The sequence below is a fragment of the Carcharhinus amblyrhynchos genome, chromosome 6 (genome assembly GCF_965287045.1).
Source record: "Carcharhinus amblyrhynchos chromosome 6, sCarAmb.v2.hapA, whole genome shotgun sequence".
Lineage (NCBI taxonomy): Eukaryota > Metazoa > Chordata > Chondrichthyes > Carcharhiniformes > Carcharhinidae > Carcharhinus > Carcharhinus amblyrhynchos.
Window position 1 is genome coordinate 26,231,033 of NC_137329.1, and position 23,965 is coordinate 26,254,997.

Here is a 23,965-nt window from a genome sequence, read left to right on the forward strand (position 1 = left end):
AGATGTTTGGGGAAAGTAAGCCTCAGAAATTTATCTCCGACCCCTTTTTGTTACCTTCTTACAGGTCATTCATAGAAATGGATTTCCAATTTGTTTAAACCTGTAGTATTCAACATATTGTGAGACCATCACATGTTGGTTAGGGAATAAAAGGAGGAGGAGGTAATATATTTCACAAGAAATAGAAGAGGCGCCAACATTTCATGCAAAGCTAGCCAGGGTTAGGATAGTAGTGCTTTGGATATCAAAGTAAATCCAGGTTTTAAAAACTATCGACTCCCTCCCTCATCATTGCAAAAAAAAAGCTAGGAGGAGAAATGGAGCCAAACAGATTTATTGGATGAGTTGTGATTGGAATGTGCTGCCTGAAAGGGCATTGGAGACAGAATGAATCATAACTTTCAAAAAAAAAATTGGATAAATACTTGAAAAAGATATCATTGCCAGGCTATGGGGAAAAGTGTGGGGAGTGAGAGGAATTGACTGTCTTTTTAAGGAGCTGGAAGAGTCATGATGGGCCTAATGGCCTCCTTCTGTATCATGATTCTATGCGAGGTAGGGGAGTTAGCTAATCTTCATATTTCACACCCTTTCTGTCAACTTGATTTCAATCAATCAGGAGATGTATTCAATCAAGCAGGACGACCAAGTTGTAGTTGTTGGATTCCCGAACCTGTCACCCCTGCCTAACCCGGCTACCTGTAATTCCAGTCTTAACCTACACAGTTAGAATCATAGAATCCCTACAGTGTAGAAGCAGGCCAGTCAGCTCATCAAGTCTGGACATGTTGGCACTTGCTCAGTTTATCAGAATTCCAATCCTGTACATGAATCACCCCAGCGTTGTAACGATGCAGTAATGGTGCCTCTATAATGCCTGCTCATTTTGGAATCTCTGTGCTTATCTGCTTATGTTGTGAGGCAGCTCCTATGCCAAAGTGATCATTTTAAGCCGTAACTTTGGCTGGGATTTTATAGCCTCCCACTGGTGGGACTCGCCATGGGAGATGCAGCAGGGCCCCAAAATCCCACCCTTTGTGTTCATCATATTTTCAACAGAGGGTTTTGTTGTCCATACCCTGACTTATATAGGTCCCCAACCCATCAACATTTTGGGCAGCACAGTGGTTAGCACTGCTGTCTCACAGCACCAGGGACCTGGGTTTGATTCCTGGCTTGGGTCACTGTCTGTGTGGAGTTTGCACATTCTCCCCGTGTCTGTGTGGGTTTCCTCCGGATGTTCAGGTTTCTTCCCACACTCCAAAGATGTGCGGGTTAGGTGCATTGGCCACGCTAAATTGTCGCTTAGTGTCCCAGGATGAAATGTGTAGAGGGATTAGCAGGGCAAATACGTGGGGTTATGGGGATTTTGCCTGTGTGAGATCGGTGTTGTGCAGATTTGATGGGCGGAATGGCCTCCTTCTACACCATAGGGATTCTTTGATTTGAACATGAGTGGGTGTTTAAATCAGAACAGGGAATGTTGGAAGTACTCAGCAGGTCGGACAGCATCTTTGAAGAGAGAAATAGTTAATATTTCAGACCTTTCATCAGAACAGGAAGAAGTCAGAGACACAAGCAGGTAAAGAGGCAGGGAAAGGAGGAGGGGGGAGGAAAGAACAAATGAGAGTTGTGATAACCCCCCCTAGGACTTGCATGGGGGAATCACTGATTAACCTCCCTGAGGGACTCATTGAATATGAGCTCCCTGGAGATTGGTAATGAACTAACCAGGTGGCGCTTGTATACCGAGCCCTTTATAAAGCAGGCCTCTGAGTGGGTTCATTGATGTATTGCCCTGGTTGGGACTTGTTTGTGTTCACCACAGGCTTGTGGTTTTTGCTTTACTTTAGTTTGTGCAATAAAGCACTGTTCCTTTACAGCCGAGTTATTATAAGAGTGGAAGGTGGAAGAGATTAAATGACAAAATGGGTGGGTGGCGCAAGGCAAAGAGATGCAGTAATGGGACAGCTACAGTGACGGGTCAAATGTTTTAGTTGAGAGCTTCCAGCGATCTGCAACAACATGTTGGAATGTCAGTAACTGTACAGCCCAGAGCTTCACTGAATACAATTCATATCGAGCAGACTCACTGACCTTAAACCTTGTCTATCACGTTCTGACTGATTATTGTCCACAGTGAATATGTAATTCAGTTGTAACTCGGTGTGATTAAATGTGAAATGGCCTTTCATCGATGGCAACATCTGAACAGTGTAATAGCATCATGTGTGTAATTAAAGTGTCAGATGGTGTAAAATTCTCTGTATCACAGAGCAGACTTTGTAGGCTGGTGATGCCTAAGTCCGCACGACACTTTGAACAGTACAAGCGGCCTAACACGAAGAGATAAATAATCCCATGGGCCTCGCTCTCTTAGCTAATTAATTTGAGCAGCAGTCATCAACCTCGCTTTGATTGGTGGTTTCCACGGAGATAGCCAGTCATTACAGATAAGACGGAACAGAGAGAACTGACATTGCTTCTCTCTCACACAGCCGACGAGGCTCACAGTTTACAAGAATCAGAATCCAATATTTGAGATGCTCTCGAAATATGTCACATTAAATTATTGTGGTTCGAAGGAGGGCTGTTAGGCATTTGTTGCAAGGAAGGAACTTGACATAGAAATACATTGAATCTATGGCACAGAAACAGGCCATTTAGCCCCACACTGATCTATGTCAGTGTTTATGATCCACACCAGCCTCCACCCACCCCTTTATCATCTCATTCCATCAGAATATGCTTCTATTCCTTTCTCCCTCATCTAGATTCTTCTTAAATTTATACTCTGTATTTCAACTATCCTCTGCGGTACAGAGTTCTCACCTCTCTCTGGATTAAAAAAAAGGTTTACATTAACACTGCAATGAAGTTACTGTGAAAATCCCCTAGTCGTCACACTCCAGCGCCTGGTCGGGTGCACTGAGGGAGAACTTAGCATGGCCAATTCACCTAACCTGCACATCTTTGGATTGTGGGAGGAAACCAGAGCAAACCCACACAGACATGGGGAGAACGTGCAAATTCTATACAGGCAGTGACCCAAGCTGGGAGATCGAACCCAGGTCCCTGGTGTCGTGAGACAGCAGTGCTAACCACTGTGCCACCATGCCCCCATGAGCATTTCCAGCAGCCTCTGTTTATATTAATCCCTAACTAGCACCTCTTTCAGACTGGGAAGAAAGGGGTTTCTTCTGAATTCCCTGTTGGATTTATTACTGATCTATATTGATGCTCCCTTGCTTTGGACTACATGACAAGTAAAAAATTCTCCTCCACACCTACCCTGTTTGATTTCACTTTGATTTCATTTCAACCCTTCCCAAGCAGCAGGAAGAAGTCAGCTAGAGGCAGCACGTAAACGGAGACGGTCCTTCTCCCTCCACTTTCCGCATTATTCCTCATTTTATTCCCGCACTCCCCACACCTCATCATCCAATCAGACCATGACTGATCTTTACGTCAATTCATTGCCCCTTCATTTGCTCCAATTTCAACAAAAATCCACTGATCTCAATCTTGACATTTTTAATTGGGCTCCGGCCTCAGCAGAATGTTGAGAGAGAAAGTTCCACAGTTCCATTATTCTTCATGTAATATCAGCCTTAAATGGCTTAACTCTCAGTCGTTAGACTCTTCCACCAATTCTACTTTTCTACCTTGTCTAATCTATTGATCATTTGTCGTGTTCACCTAGCATACGAAAGATCCCCAGTTCGAAAGTGCGCGGAAACATTTTGGGGTGGCACAGTGGTTAGTGTTCACACAGCAGAAGGTATTCTTCAGTTACAGGCAATACAATGATCCAAAACTTACTCCAACAGATAAATCAAAGAAAAGGGTTCAGTAAAGAAACGTCATTACTCCAAAACTTGAGGCCTTACCCTGGGCCATTCCAAAATTCCCAACAATTCCCAACAGGTTCTTATTTAAACTAAGTCAGCTGATCACCACATCATTTTGTCATTGGTTGCATAGTTTACTGGGTCATACTACATCAGACCCAATGTTATCATTGATTACATTCTAACAGCACTGATGCCTCACAGCGCCAGAGACTTGGGTTTGATTCCCAGCTTGGGCCACTGCCTATGTGGAGTTTGCATGTTCTCCCCATGTCTATGTGAGTTTCCTCTGGGTGCTCCGGTTTCTTCCCACAGTCCAAAAGATATGCTGGTTAGGTGCATTGGCCATGTTAAATTCTCCCTCAGTGTACCTGAACATGTTCCAGAGTGTCGCAACGTGGGGATTTTCACAGTAACTTCATTGTAGTGTTAGTGTAAGCCTACTTGTGACTAATGAGTAACCTTTAAACCCTTCAATTTTGTCAACTCAAAAAGGAACAGAAGCCTAGTCAATACAGTTTGTACTTGTACACGAGGTTCTCATGATTTCTACACGCAGATGCCTGAACTCCTGCTCCTCTCCTGCATCTGGTAACCCCTAATAAGGGAATATTTATGTCTTTCTCAGACTCAAAATGACTCTCCTCCACATCTGTGACAGTTTTGTTGACCAATTTGGGACCACGTCCGCCTTCTCAGCTCACTGTGCATCCTAATAGTGCCCACTTGCTCCGGCTGGGACTCAGCCAACAGAACCAGGTTGAATGGATGGACAACACCTAACACCAATCCTGTATCCCAAATTCCCTTTGAATGCCGCAGTTCGCTGGAAGCATGAGTCAGAGAGTTTATCTTCTTCCCATGGCATCTGAGCAGTAGTTCACAGGATGATAGAATGATACAACACAGAAAACTGCCATTTGGTCCATTATATCTGTGCTGCCTCTTTGAGAGAACTACCCAATTAGTTCCACTCCCTTTCTCTTTCCCTAGAGGGCTGCATTGGTTACAAATACCAATATTGATTGAAGAGCATTAAAAATCTATTAGGTCTGATAAAAAGTCTCTGGGAAAATGTGGTATAATTAGCATGCAGTGCACACTCACTGTTCAGTTCAATTAATGCAAATTAATGAAAAATGCAAATTGCATTTCAATCATTTAAGATCACTGTTCTTGAATGTTAATGAGCTATAGTTCTGAGGATATCATTTTCAATCTTTGCTCTAAGGCATTGTGAAGTTCATTTGTATTCAGATCTATCTCTCTCCCTCTCCCATTTCTGACTTTCACTATTTTTTTGTGTCCTGTGTCCACCTGCCCCGTTTCTCTCTACCTCTCTTTCTCTCTGCCCTCACTACACTATCTCGCTTTGTGTCAGCTCCTTTTATTCTTCTTGTTTTTCTTCACTTCCGTCTTTCTCCTCACCCAATTATTCCTGTCAGGTTCCTAGCACTTTCTGAGTGTGTGGTTTATTCACCTGTTCTGTCTGGGTTCCTTACTCTTGTCCATGTCTGTACCTGTCTTCTCCCCTTTGGCCAGGCTTGAACAATATCAGAATTCTCATCATCTCATCGGAAAATGGATCACTCTCATCTGCGTCAAGGTCAATTTTTTTAATATCAACAATGTCCTAATATCTGCCAAATGAACACATATGTGGTAGCACTGTGGTCAGCACTGCTGCCTCACAGTGCCAAGGACATGGGCTCGATTCCTGTCACGGGTCACTATCGGTGTGGAGTTTGCACATTCTCCCTGTGTCTGCATGGATTTCCTCTGTGTGCTCCCACAATCCAAAAGACTTGCTGGTTAGGTGCATCGGCCATGTTAAATTCTCCCTCAGTGTACCTGAACAGGCACCGGAGTGTGGCAACTAGCAGATATTCATACTAACTTCATTGTAGTGTTAATGTAAGCATACTTGTGACACTAATAAATAAACTTTAAAAAAGTGACCAGATCTAACTTTTCCAAATTCTCCTCAACACTGAATGCACTCGTCTCTGGTTAAAAAAAAACAACAGCTATATTTAGACAGCGTTTTAACATGATGAAATCTCCCAAGGGCTTCACAGAGGCTTTATAAAGCAGAATATGGCACCAAGCCAAAGAAGGAGATATGAGAACAGATAAAAGCTTGGTCCTTGAGAAAGAAGTATCTTAAGGGACGAAAGCAAGGTAGTGAGGTGAAGAGGTTTAGGACAGAATTTCAGAGCTTGGGGCCCAGGCACCTGGTAGGTGGTGGACAATTGAACAACTCACTGGAGGAGCAGCCTCCACAAATATCACCACCCTCAATAATGTGGGTGCCCAGCACATCAGTGTCAAAGATAACGTTGAAGTGTTTGCAACAATCTTTAGCCAGAAATGCCAAGTGGATGATCCATCTCTGCCTCCTCTGGAGGTCCCCAGCATCATAGATGTCTGTCTTCAGGCAATTCGATTCACTCCACACAATATCAAGAAACAGCTTGAAGGCACTGTATGCTGCAAAGGCAATGGACCCTCCAATATTCCAGCAATAGCATTGAAGAGGTGCTGCAGAACTTGCTGTGCCCCCTGCCAAGCTGTTCCAGTACAGCGACAACGCTGACATCTACCCAGCAATGTGGGTAGATGCCCACAATTGCCCAGGTATGGGTTTCCTCCGGGTCCTCCAGTTGGCTCCCACAGTCCAAAGGTGTGTAGATTAGGTTAATTGGTCACAGTAAATTGCCCCTTAGTGTCCTGGGGGCTGGCAAGGTAAATATGTGGGGTTCCAGGGTTAGCGCCTGGGTGAGATTGTTGTTGGTGCAGACTCAATGGGCCTTCTTCTGAAGTAGTGGGGATTGTATGATTCCACCTCACTTTGTAACACTCTCACTGTTGACGCTCATTGCAAACACCTAACTCTCTCAGGCAGGCAGGCAGTGCTCACTGATCATCAGCAGTACAGGAATCTGTTGCAAGCGTGCCATTTATAACATGTTAATTACACTGAGATTTCCAGGCAGTTTAATGAGTTCCTGTCTTCAAATGACCCAGTTAAAAAGCTCTTCTGACTTCAGCCAAACTCTTCCTGAGGCGATTTTCTTACAGCTGTTCACACCTGTTTCCAGTCCAATAAACCCAATGATGAGAATCCGCAACCATGGCTAATGATTAATGGAGGTGGGGTCACAGTGAATTGAAATAAAAAGCTCACTCCATTTAATAATTTCATGGAGCGCTGTGCATCAAACAAAATCTTGTCAACAGTACCACAGCGAGATCATGTCAACATCACGTAACCAAGGAAGTGGCAGTAACAGTGCCCATGCACCATGGGGAAATTGCATTAAGGGAGAAATACTCACCCCTGCGGGAATCAGGACAGGCAGAGCCGCTTCATTTGGCAAGAGGCAACAATCTGTTTCCTGACGGGAATAATCTGTTTCCCAAGATAAGTGGCAGAAGGTGTAGAGGGCACATGAAGAAGAACTTTTTTACACAGAGGGTAGTAGATGTTTGGAATTCACTTCCTGAGTTGATGGTGGAGGAAAAACTGTATCTGAATCTGCATCTTAAGTGCTGTAAGCTGCAGTGCCGTGTATGGGATGGTGTGATTAGAAAGATCACCTCTGCGTCCTCTGCTTGGCACGCACAAGATGGGCCGAATAGCCTCCTCTGTGCTGTGGCTTTTCTATGGTTCTATGAAACTGCTTTCCCGCCGTAGAACCATAGAAAAGCTATAGCACAGAAGGAGAACTCTCTCAACTCTCAGGGTGGGTTAAAGGTGGATTCAGCTTCCCAACAAACCAGGAACCCTATCTGCATTCATCAGCATCTCATGAATGTCCATTAAAAGCTCGACTCATTGGAATTAAGTGTGTCCTCCCCTGCCAGTGAAAATTTAGGATATTCAGTATTACGATGGCATACAAATGGCGTGAACCGGTGAACTTCACCCCTTCCATGTCTTTGGAGTCAGTAGATGTTGCACTCTTCTTCTTGGAGATCGCGCGTAACTTCACTCGAGTGGCCGTTAGCAAAGTACGTGCCAAGGCTGGACTGGACAAGGGTGGCATTTTTAAATGGGGCAGGGTGGAGGAAGCACGGGGCGGAGGTGGGTGGGGGGGTAATATCTGGAGAAGTGGGGGGGGGATGTCCAGGCAAGTTGTGGAGGAGAGGGGTTGAGATTTCTGGGAAACTGGGGGGAGAATGTCCGGGGAAAGGTTGGGGGGGGGGGTGTTCAGGGCAGGTGGTGGGAGGGGAGAGGGGGCGGTGGGGAATGTCTAGGGAAAGGGGGAGGTTGTAATGTCTTATAGGACTGAGATGGTGCTGTCAAACTGGGATCCATATCTTGTATTGTGGGAAAACTGTGTTAAAGTATCACAAGGAAACTGTGTTAACTCCAGTATCATGTACCATGGAGAAATCATCTTCAGCATATCGCGGAGAAACCGGGATAACAGTATCGTGTACGAAAGGAAAATTGCGTTCACAATCTCATGCACCACAGCGAAATCGGGTTAACAGTCTCACACATCAATCGTATCTCTTATCAAAGGAAATTGTGTGAACAGTATTGCATATTGCAGTGAAATCCTGTGAACAATATTGCTGTAAATGGAAGGTAGAGGTATATGATTATACCCCCGGATCAATTTGCCCCCCCTTATTCTGAAATATTTAGAATGTTATCACTTCAGGGAGTTCTCCTGCTTTAGTATATGAATCTACATTGAGGCTTTCTCTACATTTAAATTCAGCTCATCATCGCCATCCTGTCACATATCACTATCTTACATAGAAACATTGCAAATGGGAACAGGAGGAGGCCATTCGAGCCTGCTCCGCCATTCATTATGGTCATGGCTGATCTTCCTGCTGTTATGGTTTGGGTCAGGATCTCCAAAGCTTTTTACAGAGCCTGCCTGGATCATAAGTTTTGCATCTTGAATTTAGCTAGGATACGAATGATATGTTTCACTTCAGATATGATTTAAATGATCCATTAGGGAGCTTTTTTCAAACAAAGTTTATTTAAGAATATAGTTAACATGTATAAAAAAAATTAGCAAGTACTTTTATGAATTATGAACAAAAAAACAAAACAACCATGATAATATATTAACCGCAACAAACATATCTGAGATGTTCCAGTCAAAACCAATCCCATAAACAACCCTTTAGACAAGTTCGACACAGCAAAGACTATGACTCACGTGATACTGGAATTGAGTCCTTTGGAAGAATTCTACAGTTTTCTGGATAGACTCAGAACAGTTTGAAGTCAGAACAGTATCCCATAACAAGGGAGAGATTCTCTCGTCGAACCACCAACAGCAGATTTTCCACTGCAGAAAGGCTTTCAGCTAACCTGCAGAATTTCCAAAACCAGAGAGCGAGGGAGAGAGAGAGAGAGAGAGAGACTTCTTTCTAGCTTGGTGTCCCTTCTAACACTGAAACCTACAGCTCAGAACTGAAAATGAGATAGATTCTGTCATCTGACCTGCAAACATTCATCCTCCTGACAATGCAGGGTCATAAAACTAATTCCCAAAGTAAAAATAAACAACCCCCATTTAAGCCACTTAAGGAGTAATAAAAGGACCTCTCCAGCCAACTTGGCAGCAATGACATCAGCTGAGAGCCAAAGAAAACATAATTTAAAAAAAACTCTTAAAAATACACTAACATCACATAACTCAATAGCCTGGTCTTGCCTTGTCCCCATATCCTTTCATCCCTTTCAGCCCAAGAGCCATCGCTAACTCCTTCTTGAAAACATACAATGTTTCAACTACTTTCTGTGGTAGAGAATTCCACAGGTTTTCCATTCTTTGGGTGAAGAGATTTCTCTTCATCTTTGCCCTAAGTAGTCTACTCCATATCCTTAGTCTTTGACTCCTGGTTCTGGACTCCTTCACCATCGGGAACATCCTCCCTGCATCTACTCTGTCTAGTCCTGTTAGAATTTTATAAGTTTTTATGAAATTCCCCCATCACGTTCCTGAACTCCAGTGAATATACCTCTAGCCGACTCAATCTGTCTTCATAGGTCAGGTCTTCTTTTCATAAATCCGTGCTGACTCCCATCCGATTCCGCCACCAAGCGCTCTGCTATTAAATCTTTTATAACGAACACCCGAATTTGCTCCACAACTGATGACAAGCTGACTGGTCATAAGAACATAAGAAATAGGAGCAGGAGTAGGCCATCTAGCTCTTCGAGCCTGCCCTGCCATTCAATAAGATCATGGCTGATCTGTCGTGGCTCAGTTCCACATTCCCGCCCTCTCCCCATAACTCTTAATCCCCTCTCTTATCAAAAACCCATCAATTCTCTTTTTTCTCTCTACTTGCCTTTTTAAATAGTGGGGTCACATTAGCTACCCTCCAATCTCTAGGAACTGTTCTAGTGTCTATAGATTCTTGGGCGGTGACCACCAATGCAGCCATTATTTCCAGGGCCACTTTCTTAAGTACTCTAAGATGTAGATTATCGGACCCTAGGGATTTATTGGTCTTCAATCCCTTCAATTTTCCCAACACTATTTTCTTACTAATATCAATTTCCTTCAGTTCCTCTCTCTCACTAAACCCTATGTTCCCCAACATTTCTGACATGTTTTTTGTGTCTTCCGTTGTCAAGACAGAACCAAAGTATGTGTTTAGTTGGTCAACCATTTCTTTGTTCCCCATTATAAATTCCCCTGTTTCTGACTGTGAGGGACCTACATATGTTTTCACCAATCTTTTTATCATCACATACTGTTAGAAACTTGACAGTCAGTTTTTATGTTACCCTCGTAAGCTCGTTATAAGTCTCTGCGCATCCAGGAAAGGCATGAATTGTAATCTCATTGTTTGTGCTGTATGAGTGAATCGGAGGATAATTTCAGGGCGAAGAGTGGAACTAATGGGATACTTCTTTCAAACAGCCGGCACAGACACGATGGGCCAAATGGCCTCTTTTTGTGCTGCGAGATTCCAGTTTCGCAGGAAGACATTTTATAAGGCGATACTTCATTTTAAATGAAACCATTGCAGCCACGATTCTGACACTCAGCCCAGTTCCTGGGAGTCGGGAGAGATTTAGTCAACGGGTACAAACACCCAGAGAAAGCGAGTGAATAAAAATCATTCAGTCGGGACATTTTATTTGAAGGTGAATCAATAAAAGAATATGAGATAAACAGGGTCTGGCAAGAAATAAATTGAAAGCAAAGACAGAAGCTTGGCTGTTCTGAAAATGAGAGAGCGAGGTGGTAATATTTGGGTCTTATCCCATAGCATCCCTACTGGGCAGAAGGAGATCATTCAGCCCATCAAGTTTGCACCATCTCTTCATAAGAGCAACCCAAGTCCTACCCCAGCCCTACCCTGTAACCCCACGCATTTACCATGGCTAATCCATCTAACCTGCATATCTTTGGACTCTACGGGGCAACTTATCATGGCTAATCCACCTAACATGCATATCTTTGGACTCATGTTTATGATGGATTTTAAAATGGATTACTCCATATTGCTTATTATTTATGGAGTGTGAGAACATGACGAGAAGGTTAACTCATCAGCAAGGATGGATAGGTGGCCCAGTGGTTAGCACTGCTGCCTCACAGTGCCAGGATTCAATTCCACCCTTACGTGACTGTATGGAGTTTGCATGTTCTCCCTGTATTTGTATGGATTTCCCCCAGGTAATCCAGCTCCCTCCCACAGTATAGAGACGTACAGGTTAGGGGATTTGCCATGCTAAATTGCCCTTTAGTGTCCCTAGATGTGTGGGTTAGGGGGATTAGTGGGGTAATTGCATGGGGTTGTGGGCAAGGACCTTGGTGGGATTTTCTGTTGGAGAGTTGGTGCAGGCTCGATGGGCTGAATGGTCTCTGTCTGCATCCCGAGATTTCATGATTCTGTGATTCCTACTGATGGGAGGATTTACCTATCATGGAGAAAGCTCTAAAATGAAGGTGCTTGGGCTTTGGGCAGGAAGGGGGTGGAGGGTTCCTCCACCAGAAACCCCCTTTACACTTGCTACCCCCACCTCCCAATTCTGGGACCTCCCTCCTCTTGGAACCTCTCCCCTTACACCCCAATCACCCACCTTCCTTCTTCCAGGCCTATCCTACCCTCCACGTCCAGAGTCCCCCTCACCCCCCTAGCCCCTCCGTCCAATATTTACCTTGCCACCCACTCCTGGGATTCAGACTCCAGCATTTGAAGGATTTCCTCTTCTGTCCACTGTAGCTCCAATCTGATTGGCTGGCAGCTCTCTAAGGTGGCTGTTCCTCCTGAGTGAGGGACTGAAGTCTCGCCTGCAGCCAATCACTCGAGTGTGGGCAGCCCCACTCAGTAGGGATGTGTTCCCTGCTGACTCTTTGGAAGGTGGGAAGTGGGACTACACCATCTGAAATATTCAGGCTATTACTCAGATACACTTGCACCACACACACACTCACACACACAAACACACATGCTCACACTCACACACAGACCCAAACAAACACACACACACACACACCCACCCACACACCTACACACACACACACACACACACACACAAACACATTCACTCACGCTCACACACACACACACACACAGACTCACATGCACACACTCACACACACACACACAATCTACACACACACTCACACACACATGCACGCACACACACACACACATGCAACTGACACACACACAGTCACACACACTCGCATTCATACACACACGTGCATGCACACACACACATACACACTTAAACACGCTGAGTCAAACACACACATACTCACACACACACTCATACATGTGTGTGCACACGCACACATACACATAGAAACATTTGGGCACACACACACATACACAGTCACACACACACACAAAACACACACACACATACTCACACACTCATACACATGTGCGTGCACATGCCCACATACACACACACACACTCAGGCCAGCGATCAGGTTGTGGTGGGGTTGGGGGTCACACAGTTGGTGATGCAGGGTTCGTGGGGTTGGCCAGGAATCGGGACACCGGCAGACAGGGGTCACTGCGCGTGAGTCAATCTCAGCGCTGACATATCGGTGCATGCACAGTGGTCCAATCAGCGCTACGTGCTGCCTTCTCCAGTGGGGATAGGCCCTGATGTTTGGATGCTTTCATGCTAGTGCACTCTGCAGTGTACGGATTGTGGGAGATTTATTTTGAAACTCCTGCTGAAAGAATCAGCACGATTTACTCCAGTTTTTATGCAAATTCAATACTTAGAATTTTTTTGGGAGAACCCCCCCATCCCCCTTCCCCCATACCGAGGCACACTCATACTCACACACGCTGAGGCACACTCACACTCACACACGCTGAGGCACACTCATACTCACACACACACTGAGGCACACTCATACTCACACACACACACACACACTCAAGCAGACTCATATTCACACTCACACATATACATACTCAGACACATCCATGTACACATACACTGAGGCACACTCATACTCACACACACACACTCAAGCAAACTCATATTCACACTCACACATATACATACTCAGACACACACGTACACATACACTGAGGCACACATACACACACTTTCACACATATGCACATAAATACACACACACCCCCCACACACATACACATACACATACACACACTGAGATACACACACACACACACACACACACAACCATGTCACACAGACATACACACACACACACACACACATACACACACACACACACACACAGACACATACACACCATTGAACAAACGCACAATTGGTCTATGCAGGGGACTGGAAACCTCAATTATGTAAATTATTTATTGGCGAGCGCTGTGCAGTATTATTAAGTAATGCTTTTATTTTTGAAAAATACATCGTGTTTAGACTAATTTGCACCAAACTATTTTCAGCTCTCTAATGAATGTTGTGTGAAATGAAAATCTGCGACAAGTTACCATTCCTGTGAATCCTGATGGCACCAATTTAATGTCTGAATGCTGTACAGTCTGAGCTCGCAGTATAAAATCTCTGTCAGGCGAGATTCGTACTATCCTAATGCCAATCCCAGGACACATGTGGCCAGTTGCGAATTCAACTGTGCCTAATTACTTTTTTGATGAGTGTTTAATCAGCAGCTTTGCTAGTCATTGTGAGGCAATACTCACATTTATGTGGCACACATGTGGACTTTAGCCTTTTTTGTGTGATTGTTGGTTAGGTGAGAAGCAGACGGTGTTTCCTTCATCACTGAATCCTGTCTGATTAATCACCCCAGCACCTGGAGCTGCATCAGTCCTGTCCTCTACCGATCTCTCCAGGAAGACATTGCTATTGATTGTGATATTGATAATATTGTCCAACACTGAGCAGCTACCCCTCAACTGGAACATAAAGATCCAAGGAGAATGGACTGATGCAAGATAGTTCTTTAGCAGCTCTTCCATCGCTCAAGAGTCTGTCTGGACCTCTCTTGTAGCCTCCATTAAAGACTCTCATGGGGAGGGTCATTGGGCTCAGGGAATTGAGCTTCCAATAAACATGAATTGTTTGATCACACTCCAGACTTGGAGAGGCATTTCCCAGAATAAGTCCGAGATTTCCCTTGCCAATCTCCCAACCTGTTGTTGGAGGATAGGTGCCTGGAACCGTGCAATCTACGTAACCACTTGCGGCTAAGTAGGTTCATTGGTTCATCTGGCTTCCCATGAGAATCCCCCGCAATCAGGGTGGAGGTGACGGGATTTTGACAGGGTAAGGTAGAAGGAGTGAGTGACAAAAGTTTTCTTTGTGGAAGGGGGGATTTTTTTTTTATTCATTTGTGGGACATGGGTGTTGCTGGCCGGCTGGCCACCATTTATTGACCTTCCCTAGTTACCTTTATTCAGAGGGCAGTTAGGAGTCAGCCACATTGCTGTGGCTCTGGAGTCGCATGTAGGCCAGGTCAGGTAAGGATGGCAGATTTCCTTTTCTAAAGGGCATTAGTGAACCAGATGGGTTTTTCTGACAATCGACAATGGTCATCAGATGCTTAGATTCCAGATTTTTTTCTCAATTGAATTCAAATTCCACCATCTGCCATGTTGGGATTTGAACCCAGGGCACCAGAACATTATCTGAGCTTCTGAATTAATAGTCTAGCGATAATACCACTAGGCTATCACCTCCCCATCCACTCCTGCTCCTTGTGACTCCCTCCCCATCACAATGAAATGGATATTTTGAACATTATATTTCTGGTTTTGAACCACAACCAACACCAGCAGAAGTAACAACTCCGAGTTATATCCTAGCATCTTTACTCCAGTAAAACGTCCCAGTGTTGTTCACTGGAACCGTTATCAAACAAAGCTTGGCAGCAATTGGATGGTTTAATATCTGTGAAAAGATATGACACATGCTGACAATTGCCGACATTAAGAAAATCTTCCCCAGACAACCCTGTTCGGTGTAATTAATGAAAAATGGATAAAACGTGGAGAGCAGCAGGAGTCAGATTGATGGGATCTTTGTCCTGCAGGGAATAAGTAACTTAATTATATGGGAATACAATGTAATCATTAACAAGAAAGCTTTGTTCCTTCTTCTGAACTTTTCTCCTAAATCACTCAGAATTTGCAAGAACCAAAATGATAAATGGGCCAAATGTTTTTTTAATATTGTCAGGTTATTAGGGTCACTGGTATTTAATGTCCATCCCTCGAACAACTGAATGTCTTCAGAGGGCAGTTAGAATTCAACCACCTGTATGGCACTGGAGTCACATAACATAGAACCCCTACAGTGCAGAAGGAGGCCATTCTGCCCATCAAGGTTTCACCGACTCTCTGACACAACATCTTAATCAGACCCACCCATCTTATCCCTGTAACTCCACACACTTACCTCACTAATCCCCCTAACTTACACATCTTTCGACACTAAGGGACAATTTTGCATGGCCAATCTACTTATCTAACACATCTTTGGGCTGTGGGAGGAAACGGGAGCACCTGGAGGAAACCCACTTGGACGCAGAGAGAATGTACAAACTCCATGACAGTCACCCAAGACTGGAATTGAATCCGGGTCCCTGGCATTGTGAGGCAGCAGTGGTAACCACTGTACCACCATGCCACCCTAAGTAAGGATGGCAGACTTTCTTCCCTATTGGGACATTAATGAATGAGTTGAGTTTTTATGACAATCCATGAGTTCATTTGTCACTTATATTGGCTCCAGATTTTTAATAGTTGAATTCAACTCTTCAGATGGTTGTGGTCGGATTTTAAACCTCCATTCTCTGGGTCCAGTGGTATGGATAACTCATCCATCACCAAACCACATCGAATGTGACCAAATTGAATCTAAATTCAGAAGTGGGGGCTGGATTATGACCACAAGTCACACGTGGCTTATGCCGTGGACTGTGTTCAACAACAGCATTTCATATTTATATAATGCCTTTAGAATCATAGAATCCTACAGTGCAGAAGGAGGCCTTTCAGCCCATTGGGTCTGCACCAACCACAATCCCACCCAAGCCCTATCCCTGCGACCCCATGCATTTACCCTAGCTAGTTCCCCGATACTCAGGGGCAATTTAACACAGCCAACATAACCTAACCTGCACATCTTTGGACTACAAAGAACAAAGAACAAAGAACAACCCAGCACGGGAAACAGGCCCTTCGGCCCAACAAGCCCGCGCCGCCGCATCCTCCTACACCTATTCTACCCTGCGTGTCTACGAATAGAACCCCTGACTTAGCCAGATTCAGGGGAGAATAGTGTCAATTTGGTAAAACCAATCAGCCTAAGAGCACATCTTTGGGGTGTGGGAGGAAACCGGAGCGCCTGGAGGAAACCCACGCATCCACAGGGAGAATGCACAAACTCCCACAGACACAGGCCCAAATCCATGTATCTGCACAGCTAGCAGTGCTAGTCACCGAGCTGTTGCGGCGCCCTTCTACCGGTCCAGGATCGAGCACACACACCGACACGAAGTACTAGGCCACTCCTGGAACCTCCAAGAGTAGCCCATGCACGACCCACCGTGTGCATGCCCCTCGTTTGACAACGAGGTGGACCTCCACCTGCGGAATAAAAGACAAAAACGTTAATCACAAGCCTGCCTTTCCGGTCTCTCCCGAGGTTCTAACCCTTATTTAATAACCCCTACCATAACCCTCCATCCTCGTTTCGCTCATGTGCCTATCTAACTGAACCTTAAACGAGTCCAATGTTCCCGCCTCCACCACCCTACTCGGTAGCACGTTCCATACCCCTACAACTCTCTGCGTAAAGAACCTTCCTCTCATATCCAAATTATATCTCTCCCCCCTCACCCTTAAATCATGTCCTCTTGTATTTGTAACCAATCTAGGGAGCAGTCTCTCACTATTGACTCTGTCTATTCCCTTCAGTATCTTATATACCTCTATCATGTCACCCCTCAATCTCCGTCTTTCCAAGGAGAACAGTCCCAGTTTCTCCAACCTTTCCTCGTACCCCAGCCCCTCCATGCCAGGCAACATCCTGGTAAACCTCCTCTGCACCCTTTCCAGAGCCTCCACGTCCTTCCGGTAGTAAGGTGACCAGAACTGGACGCAGTACTCCAAATGCGGTCTAACCAACGTTCTATACAACTGAAGCATTAGACGGCAGCTTTTAAACTCTATCCCCCTTCCTATAAAGGCTAGCATTCCATAAGCCTTCCTGACAACATTCTCCACTTGTGTTGCAACCTTCATGGATTTGTGAACCTGCACTCCCAGGTCCCTCTGTGTTTCTATACTCCTAATTTGTCTACCTTTAATCTCATAGCTCCTCTCTACATTATTCCTTCCAAAATGCATCACCTCGCATTTGTCAGGATTAAATTCCATCTGCCACCTATCTGCCCACTGCACCAACCTATCTATATCCTGTTGTATCACCTCACAATTCACTTCGGTACCCGCCAACCCTGCCATCTTGGTGTCATCAGCAAACTTGCTGATCACACCACCTACGCTCTCTTCCAAGTCATTTATGTAGACTACAAAGAGGAGAGGTCCCAGTACTGAGCCCTGCGGCACACCACTGGTCACTGGCCTCCAGCCGGACAAGGTCCCCTCCACTACTACCCTCTGTCTCCTATTACCCAGCCAGTTCTCAATCCACCTAGCTACCTGACCTCGTATCCCATGCGCCTTAACCTTTTCTACCAGACTGTGGGAGGAAATCGGAGCACCCAGAGGAAACCCATGTAGACACAGGGAGAACATGCAAACTCCAGCCAGACAGTGAACGAAGCTGGGAATCCTGGCGCTGTGAAGCAACAGTGCTAGCCACTGTGCCACTGTGCCCATTAACAAAGCCATCCCATACTCCAAAGATGTGTGAGTTAGGTGGATTGGCCATGTTAAATTGTCACTTTAACAAAGTAACATGCCATTATTGGACATAATTTGATGTCTAGTCACACATAAGGACATATTAGGATAAGTGACCAGGCTTTAAGGAATGTCTTAAAGGAGGAAAGTGAGGTAGAGAGATGGAGAGGTTAAGGGAGGGAATCCCAGAGGAGCCAGGCTGCTGAAGGTGTGTCACTGTCCGTCTGTAAAACTCCACTGGAGCTCCAGCAAGACCATTGTTTGCAGCATCAAGCGAGGGACTGGACTGCTGCAGAGAGGCGAAGATCGAAGTACCACCCCTCACAGTCCGGCAGTGATCCGAGGAATTAAAACCCATGACATTGCAATGAAATGAAAAGTTTGAAACTCTTCATTATCTCCCTCAGTCTGAGCTGCTTGCAGAGTTGACAAAATGACTCTCTTTCCTGCTATCAGCTGATTCAGTAAATACCTCTCATCACCCATGGACACCATGAGGAATTGTTTTTTTCAAGTTTAAAGTTTTTTTATAAGTGCCACAAGTAGGCATAAATTAACATTGTAATGAAGTTACTGTGAAAATCCCCTAGTTGCCACACTCCAGTGCCTGTTTGGGCACAGTGCAGGAGAATTTAGCGTGGCCAATGCACCTAACCAGCACATCTTTAGGACTGTGGGAGGAAACCGGAGCACCCAGAGGAAGCTCATGCAGACACGGGAGAACATGCAGACTCCGCACAATGACTCAAGGCCAGATTTGAACCTGAGCCCCGGGCACTGTGCCACCTGCTTATTTTACTCTGTTAATGTGGTTTATTTTTAGGATCAGTTAAGATGGGAAATGTTAATGTAGGCTCCTCTTTAAATTGACTGCTTCCACTGGCTCCAACTGGTCCACTAATGCCCCTTCAGGGAACAAGTCCACCGTCCTTAACCAGTCTATATGTGACTTCAGTCCCAAACCAAAGGTGCTTTGCCCCCTTGGCTTTCCCTTAAAGTGGCTAATGCATCAAACCTGCTTTCAGTAGTTCAATAAGGAAGTCTACCATCACCAACTCCAAGGCAGCAATAAGAGAATGAATTAAAGCAATGTGTTCAGAGATGTATTGAGGGGAGTGTAGCCATGGCAACTGATGTTTCTCCATTTTTCTCTTTCAGAATGTTTACTACATGAGCAACCAGCAGATCCGTGTGGGGGTACTGAGTCCCATTATCGATGACGATGATAATAAGTGCTTGGTAGATGTGAACAACAAGCCCAGGCTGATTGAATGCAATTATGCCAAAACCAAGCGGATGAAGCTTTATTGGCTTTTTACTCAGGTGAGTATTTTGGTGTGATGGAGAGATGGTTAGACGTTGATGACTGGAGCCCGGGGTTTTAGTTCATTTACATTTCAGCTAGAATCATAGATGAGTATAGCACAGAAGGAGACTTTTTTTATTCGTTTGTGGGCCATGGGCAATGCTGACTGGCCAGCACTTATTGTCCATCTCTCATTGCCCTTGAACTGAATGGCTGGCTAGGCTATTTCAGAAGGCAGTTGAGAATCAACCACATTGTTGTGGCTCTGGAATCACATATAGTCCAGATCAGATAAGGATGGCAGATTTCCTTGCCTAGAGGATATTAGTGAACAAAGTGGGTTTTTTTAACAGTGGTTTCATGGTCATCAGTAGATTCTTAATTCCAGATATTTTTTATTGAATTCAAATTCCACCATCTGCTGTGGCAGGATTTGAACCTGGGTCCCCAGACCATTAGTTGAGTTTCTGGATTAACAGTCTAGCAGTAATAGCACTAGGCCATCAATCACCTCCCCAATTCATTCCATTGTGCTTGTGCTGGCTCTTTGGTAGAACTGCCCAATTAATTGTACTCTCCTGTCTTTCTCCCTGATCCTGTAAATAAACTAATGCAATAGTTGGGATTAGGATTGGTTCAGGCAGGGCAATCACAATTAAAACCAAACTGCATGCTGAAGTGTTCTGGTAGACAGAGGCATCCACCGATCACTAGTTAGGGTGTAGCGAAAGATCAATTAAGTGCAAGATAGGTCCATTCAGAAGTCTGATGGCAGCTTGGAAGAAGCTGTTCTTGAGTCGATTGGTATGTGACCTCAGATTTCGGTGTCTTTTTCCTGACGGAAGAAGATAGAAGAGATTAAGTACAGTGTGCATGGGGGTAGATCCCATACGTGGCCATCCCTGTCCTCATGGAGTTAATTCCTGTCAATGAAGACACCGAACCATTTTTTTCAGAGGCGTAATTGTTTTATTGAAATAGATGTGAGTAGATATTTGATGCCTGAACTACTGAAGTGACCATTTATCGAGCTGTGCCTTTGTATTTTAACATACTGTTTGAACGGTTTCTTGGTGCCTGTCTTAGCAGAACACTCTGTGTTTTGGTTGTGATGGCTCAGGAGCTGGTACCATTCAAATTAATTGGTGTAGAAGAGCTGAATCTTTGTTTTTCTTTAATGGTTAAATTCTGCTGAGTTCCACTGAGTTGCACATCATTAACTCACACCTCAAGTAAATGAGTAGCTAGTCTGAGTTGAGGAACTGTGGGATGGGAATTGTAATAATTGATGTGAAAAGAAAGGCTGGGTAATAAGTTGGGAGCAATCAGAATTAGTTACACCAGTCGAAAATTTGAGAGAAAAAGTTTGAATTGCAGCTAGCTCATATATTACATAATTATTTTGCTGAAAGCTTGTTGCTTCTTCATTGGATGGTATGAACCCACCTTGTGTTCACTTCTGGATTTCAATATGGGTTTAACATAAGGTGCTTCTTATTATGTTTGGGTCTTGTAATGTACAGAAAGACCACGAGGTAGAACAAGGGAACAGTTTATTTCAGGTCTCTCCAGCTTCACAATCAGTCCTAGACTGACTCTGCTAGTCCCAGGGGTGACCTGACCCACACTCTTACAGAGGCAGCACGCACCCCAACCGACATACAAACAACACTTCTCATCTCTGTCCACTTGTAAATTCCCCGATATGAATTGAAGTCAGATCGCCTCTGCCTTCGATCCCAACCAACAGCAGATCATAATTCCCAGAATTCGGCACTTACTGAGGACCTCAGTCACAAAGAGAGCCAAGCATGTGTTGATGACGGAGCTAAAAACAAAAGTCACCTGGAATTATTTTTCTCGTTCCTCCCCAGGATGTCAGTATCTCTGGCAAAGCCAGCATTTATTACCAATGCCTAATTGCCCTTGAGAAGATGGTGGTGAGCGGCCTTCATTTGATGTAGGTACACCCACAGTGCTGTTAGACAAGGAATGACAGTGAGGCAACGGAGATATAATTCCAAGCCAGGATGCTGTGTGAAACTTGCAGTTGGTGGTGGTGTTTCCATGTACCTGCTGCCTTTGTCCTTGTAGGAGATAGAAATGTAAGATTGAAGGTGTTGTCGAAGGAGCCTTAGCAAGTTGACAGAGATTTTAAGATTATGAAGGATTTTGATGGGATTAATATATCTCAGATGATGTTAGAGAAGCTTTAGCGTGATTTTGACCCACATTATTCTTGACCTGGGATTGGCATTGGTACCAGGTAAAAACACGCCACATCCCCTCAGTTTTAATGCTTTGTGAATGCTCCTCTGCCCCCACTAACAAACATCCTTAGAGAATTCAGTTTTTAACAGATTTCCCAAAGTATGAGATTTTTACCCTTGTATCCTTGGGCATCATGGTGGCACAGTGGTTAGCACTGCTGCTTCACAGTGCCAGGGACCCAGGTTCGATTCCTGCCTTGGGTTACTATCAGTGTGGAGTTTGCACCTTCTCCCTGTGTCTGCGTGGGTTTCCTCTGGGTGCTCCAGTTTCTCCCCATAGTCCAAAGATGTGTGGGTTAGGTGGATTGGCCATGCTAAATTGTCACTTAGTGTCAGGGGGACTAGCAGGGTAAATACACTTGTACAGATAGGGTCTAGGTGGGATTATGGTCGGTGCAGACTTGATGGGCTGAATGGCCTCTTTCTGCACTGTAGGGATTCTACAATTCTATCCACAGACTGTAGAGAAAACTCTAATTCTTGGCTCATTGTCGCTAGCAGAGAGAATCTGTAATTATTTAACCAGGGATAATTAAATTAGATGGCCCATTTGATATGTATCTATAAACAGTTTGGAAAATTGCATTTTCATGAATCATTTGAAAGGTTTGTTGGTCTGGCTGGGTGAATGTAACACGGGCATAATGGGCCCAATTTTAACTCTTAAGGACTGGATTTGATGGGCCACGTGCGGACTGTAAGTCACAGGGAGATGAGAATACTGGTCTGAACTGATGTTTTAGACTTTAAAATGGAACACTGATAAAACAGGAGATAAGAATATTGGTCTGAACTGGTCTTGTAGAATCGTAGAATCCTTACAATGCAGTAGCAGGCTGTTCACTCCACTGGTCTGCATCAATAACGATCTCACTCAGGCCCTAGCCCATAACCCCACATATTTACCCTGCTAGTCCCCTGACTCTAAGAGGCAATTTAGCTTGGCCAATCCATGCACATCTTTAGTTTCGTATACTTTAAAATGGAACACCAGTAAAATGGGGAACTAAGAGTATTAGTCCAATTGTTTTTTCCTTCTGGGTAGGTGGGTGGGCACCATGCCATTGGCACCATGTCCACCACTAACCCACCTGCCACTGGCCTGACCATCTTGGTCATGCTCTTATGCACTGCAGGGGTGGGGGGAGGCATTTGGTGGGCTGCCCACCTTAACTAAGCAATGAGGCCTCATCCAGCCACTGCTCTGGTTTGACTGGCTGCAATTCAACAACTTGGCCCCAGTGAGATAGAATCATAGAACCATGCAGTGCAGAAGAAGCCCTTCAGCCCAACGAGTCCACACCGACACATTATAAACACCTGAACTCCCACCTAATCCCATCTGCCAGCACTTGGCCCAAAGTCTTGAATGTTATGAGTACCACGTGCTCATCCAGATACTTTTTAAAGGATGTGAGGCAATCTGCCTCTACCACCCTCCTACACAAGGCATTCCAGACCGTCACCACCTTCTGGGTAAAAAGGGTTTTCCTCACATCCCCCCAAACCTGCTGCCCCTCACTTTGAAACCATGTCCCCTCATGACTGACCCTTCGACTAAGGGAAACAGCTGCTCCTTTCCCACTCTGTCCATGTCCCTCATAACACCTTGCCCCTCTTCTCTGCTCCAAAGAAAACAACCCAAGCTTGCGCAACTTCACTTCATAGCTTAAATGTTCCATCCCAGGCAGCATCCTGGTGAAATTACTCTGATGTGGGTATGCCGGCGTTGGACTGGCGTAAACACAGTAAAAAGTCTGACTAAAACCTGGTGTTGTCAGACTTTTTACTGAAATTACTCTGTACAACCTCCAGTGCAATCACATCCTTCTGATAATGTGGTGACCAGAACAGCAGACAGGACTTTAGCTGTGGCCTCACCAAAGTTCTATCCGACTCCAACATCACTTCCCTGCTTTTGTAATCTATCCCCGATTGATAAAGGCAAATGTCCCATATACTTTTTTCACCACCGTACTAACATGCCCTTCCGTCTTCAGAGATGTGTGAACAAACACGCCAAGGTCTCTTTCTTCCACAGAACTTCCTAATGTCCTACCGTTCATTGAGTACTTCCTTGTCAAATTATTCCTTCCAAACTACATCACCTCACACTTCTCAGCAGTAAATTCCATCTACCTCTTATCTGCCCATTTGACCATTCTGTCTATATCTTCTTGTAGCCCAAGACACT

General features: G+C 44.8%; 1 protein-coding gene across 2 annotated transcripts in view; it reads left to right on the forward strand.

Moving 5' to 3' along the window:
- The window catches only part of galnt18b (UDP-N-acetyl-alpha-D-galactosamine:polypeptide N-acetylgalactosaminyltransferase 18b), a 266,019-nt gene that overhangs the window by 199,677 nt on the left and 42,377 nt on the right, over positions 1–23,965 (forward strand). Inside the window, exon 10 of one of the 2 annotated variants that reach the window (XM_080190078.1) lies at positions 19,354–19,518. In XM_080190078.1, coding sequence (XP_080046204.1) covers positions 19,354–19,518 — 165 coding nt within the window. Of the gene's footprint in view, positions 1–4,479; positions 4,548–19,353; positions 19,519–23,965 lie in introns of those variants that run through there. The other variant, XM_080190079.1, reaches the window with a different exon arrangement.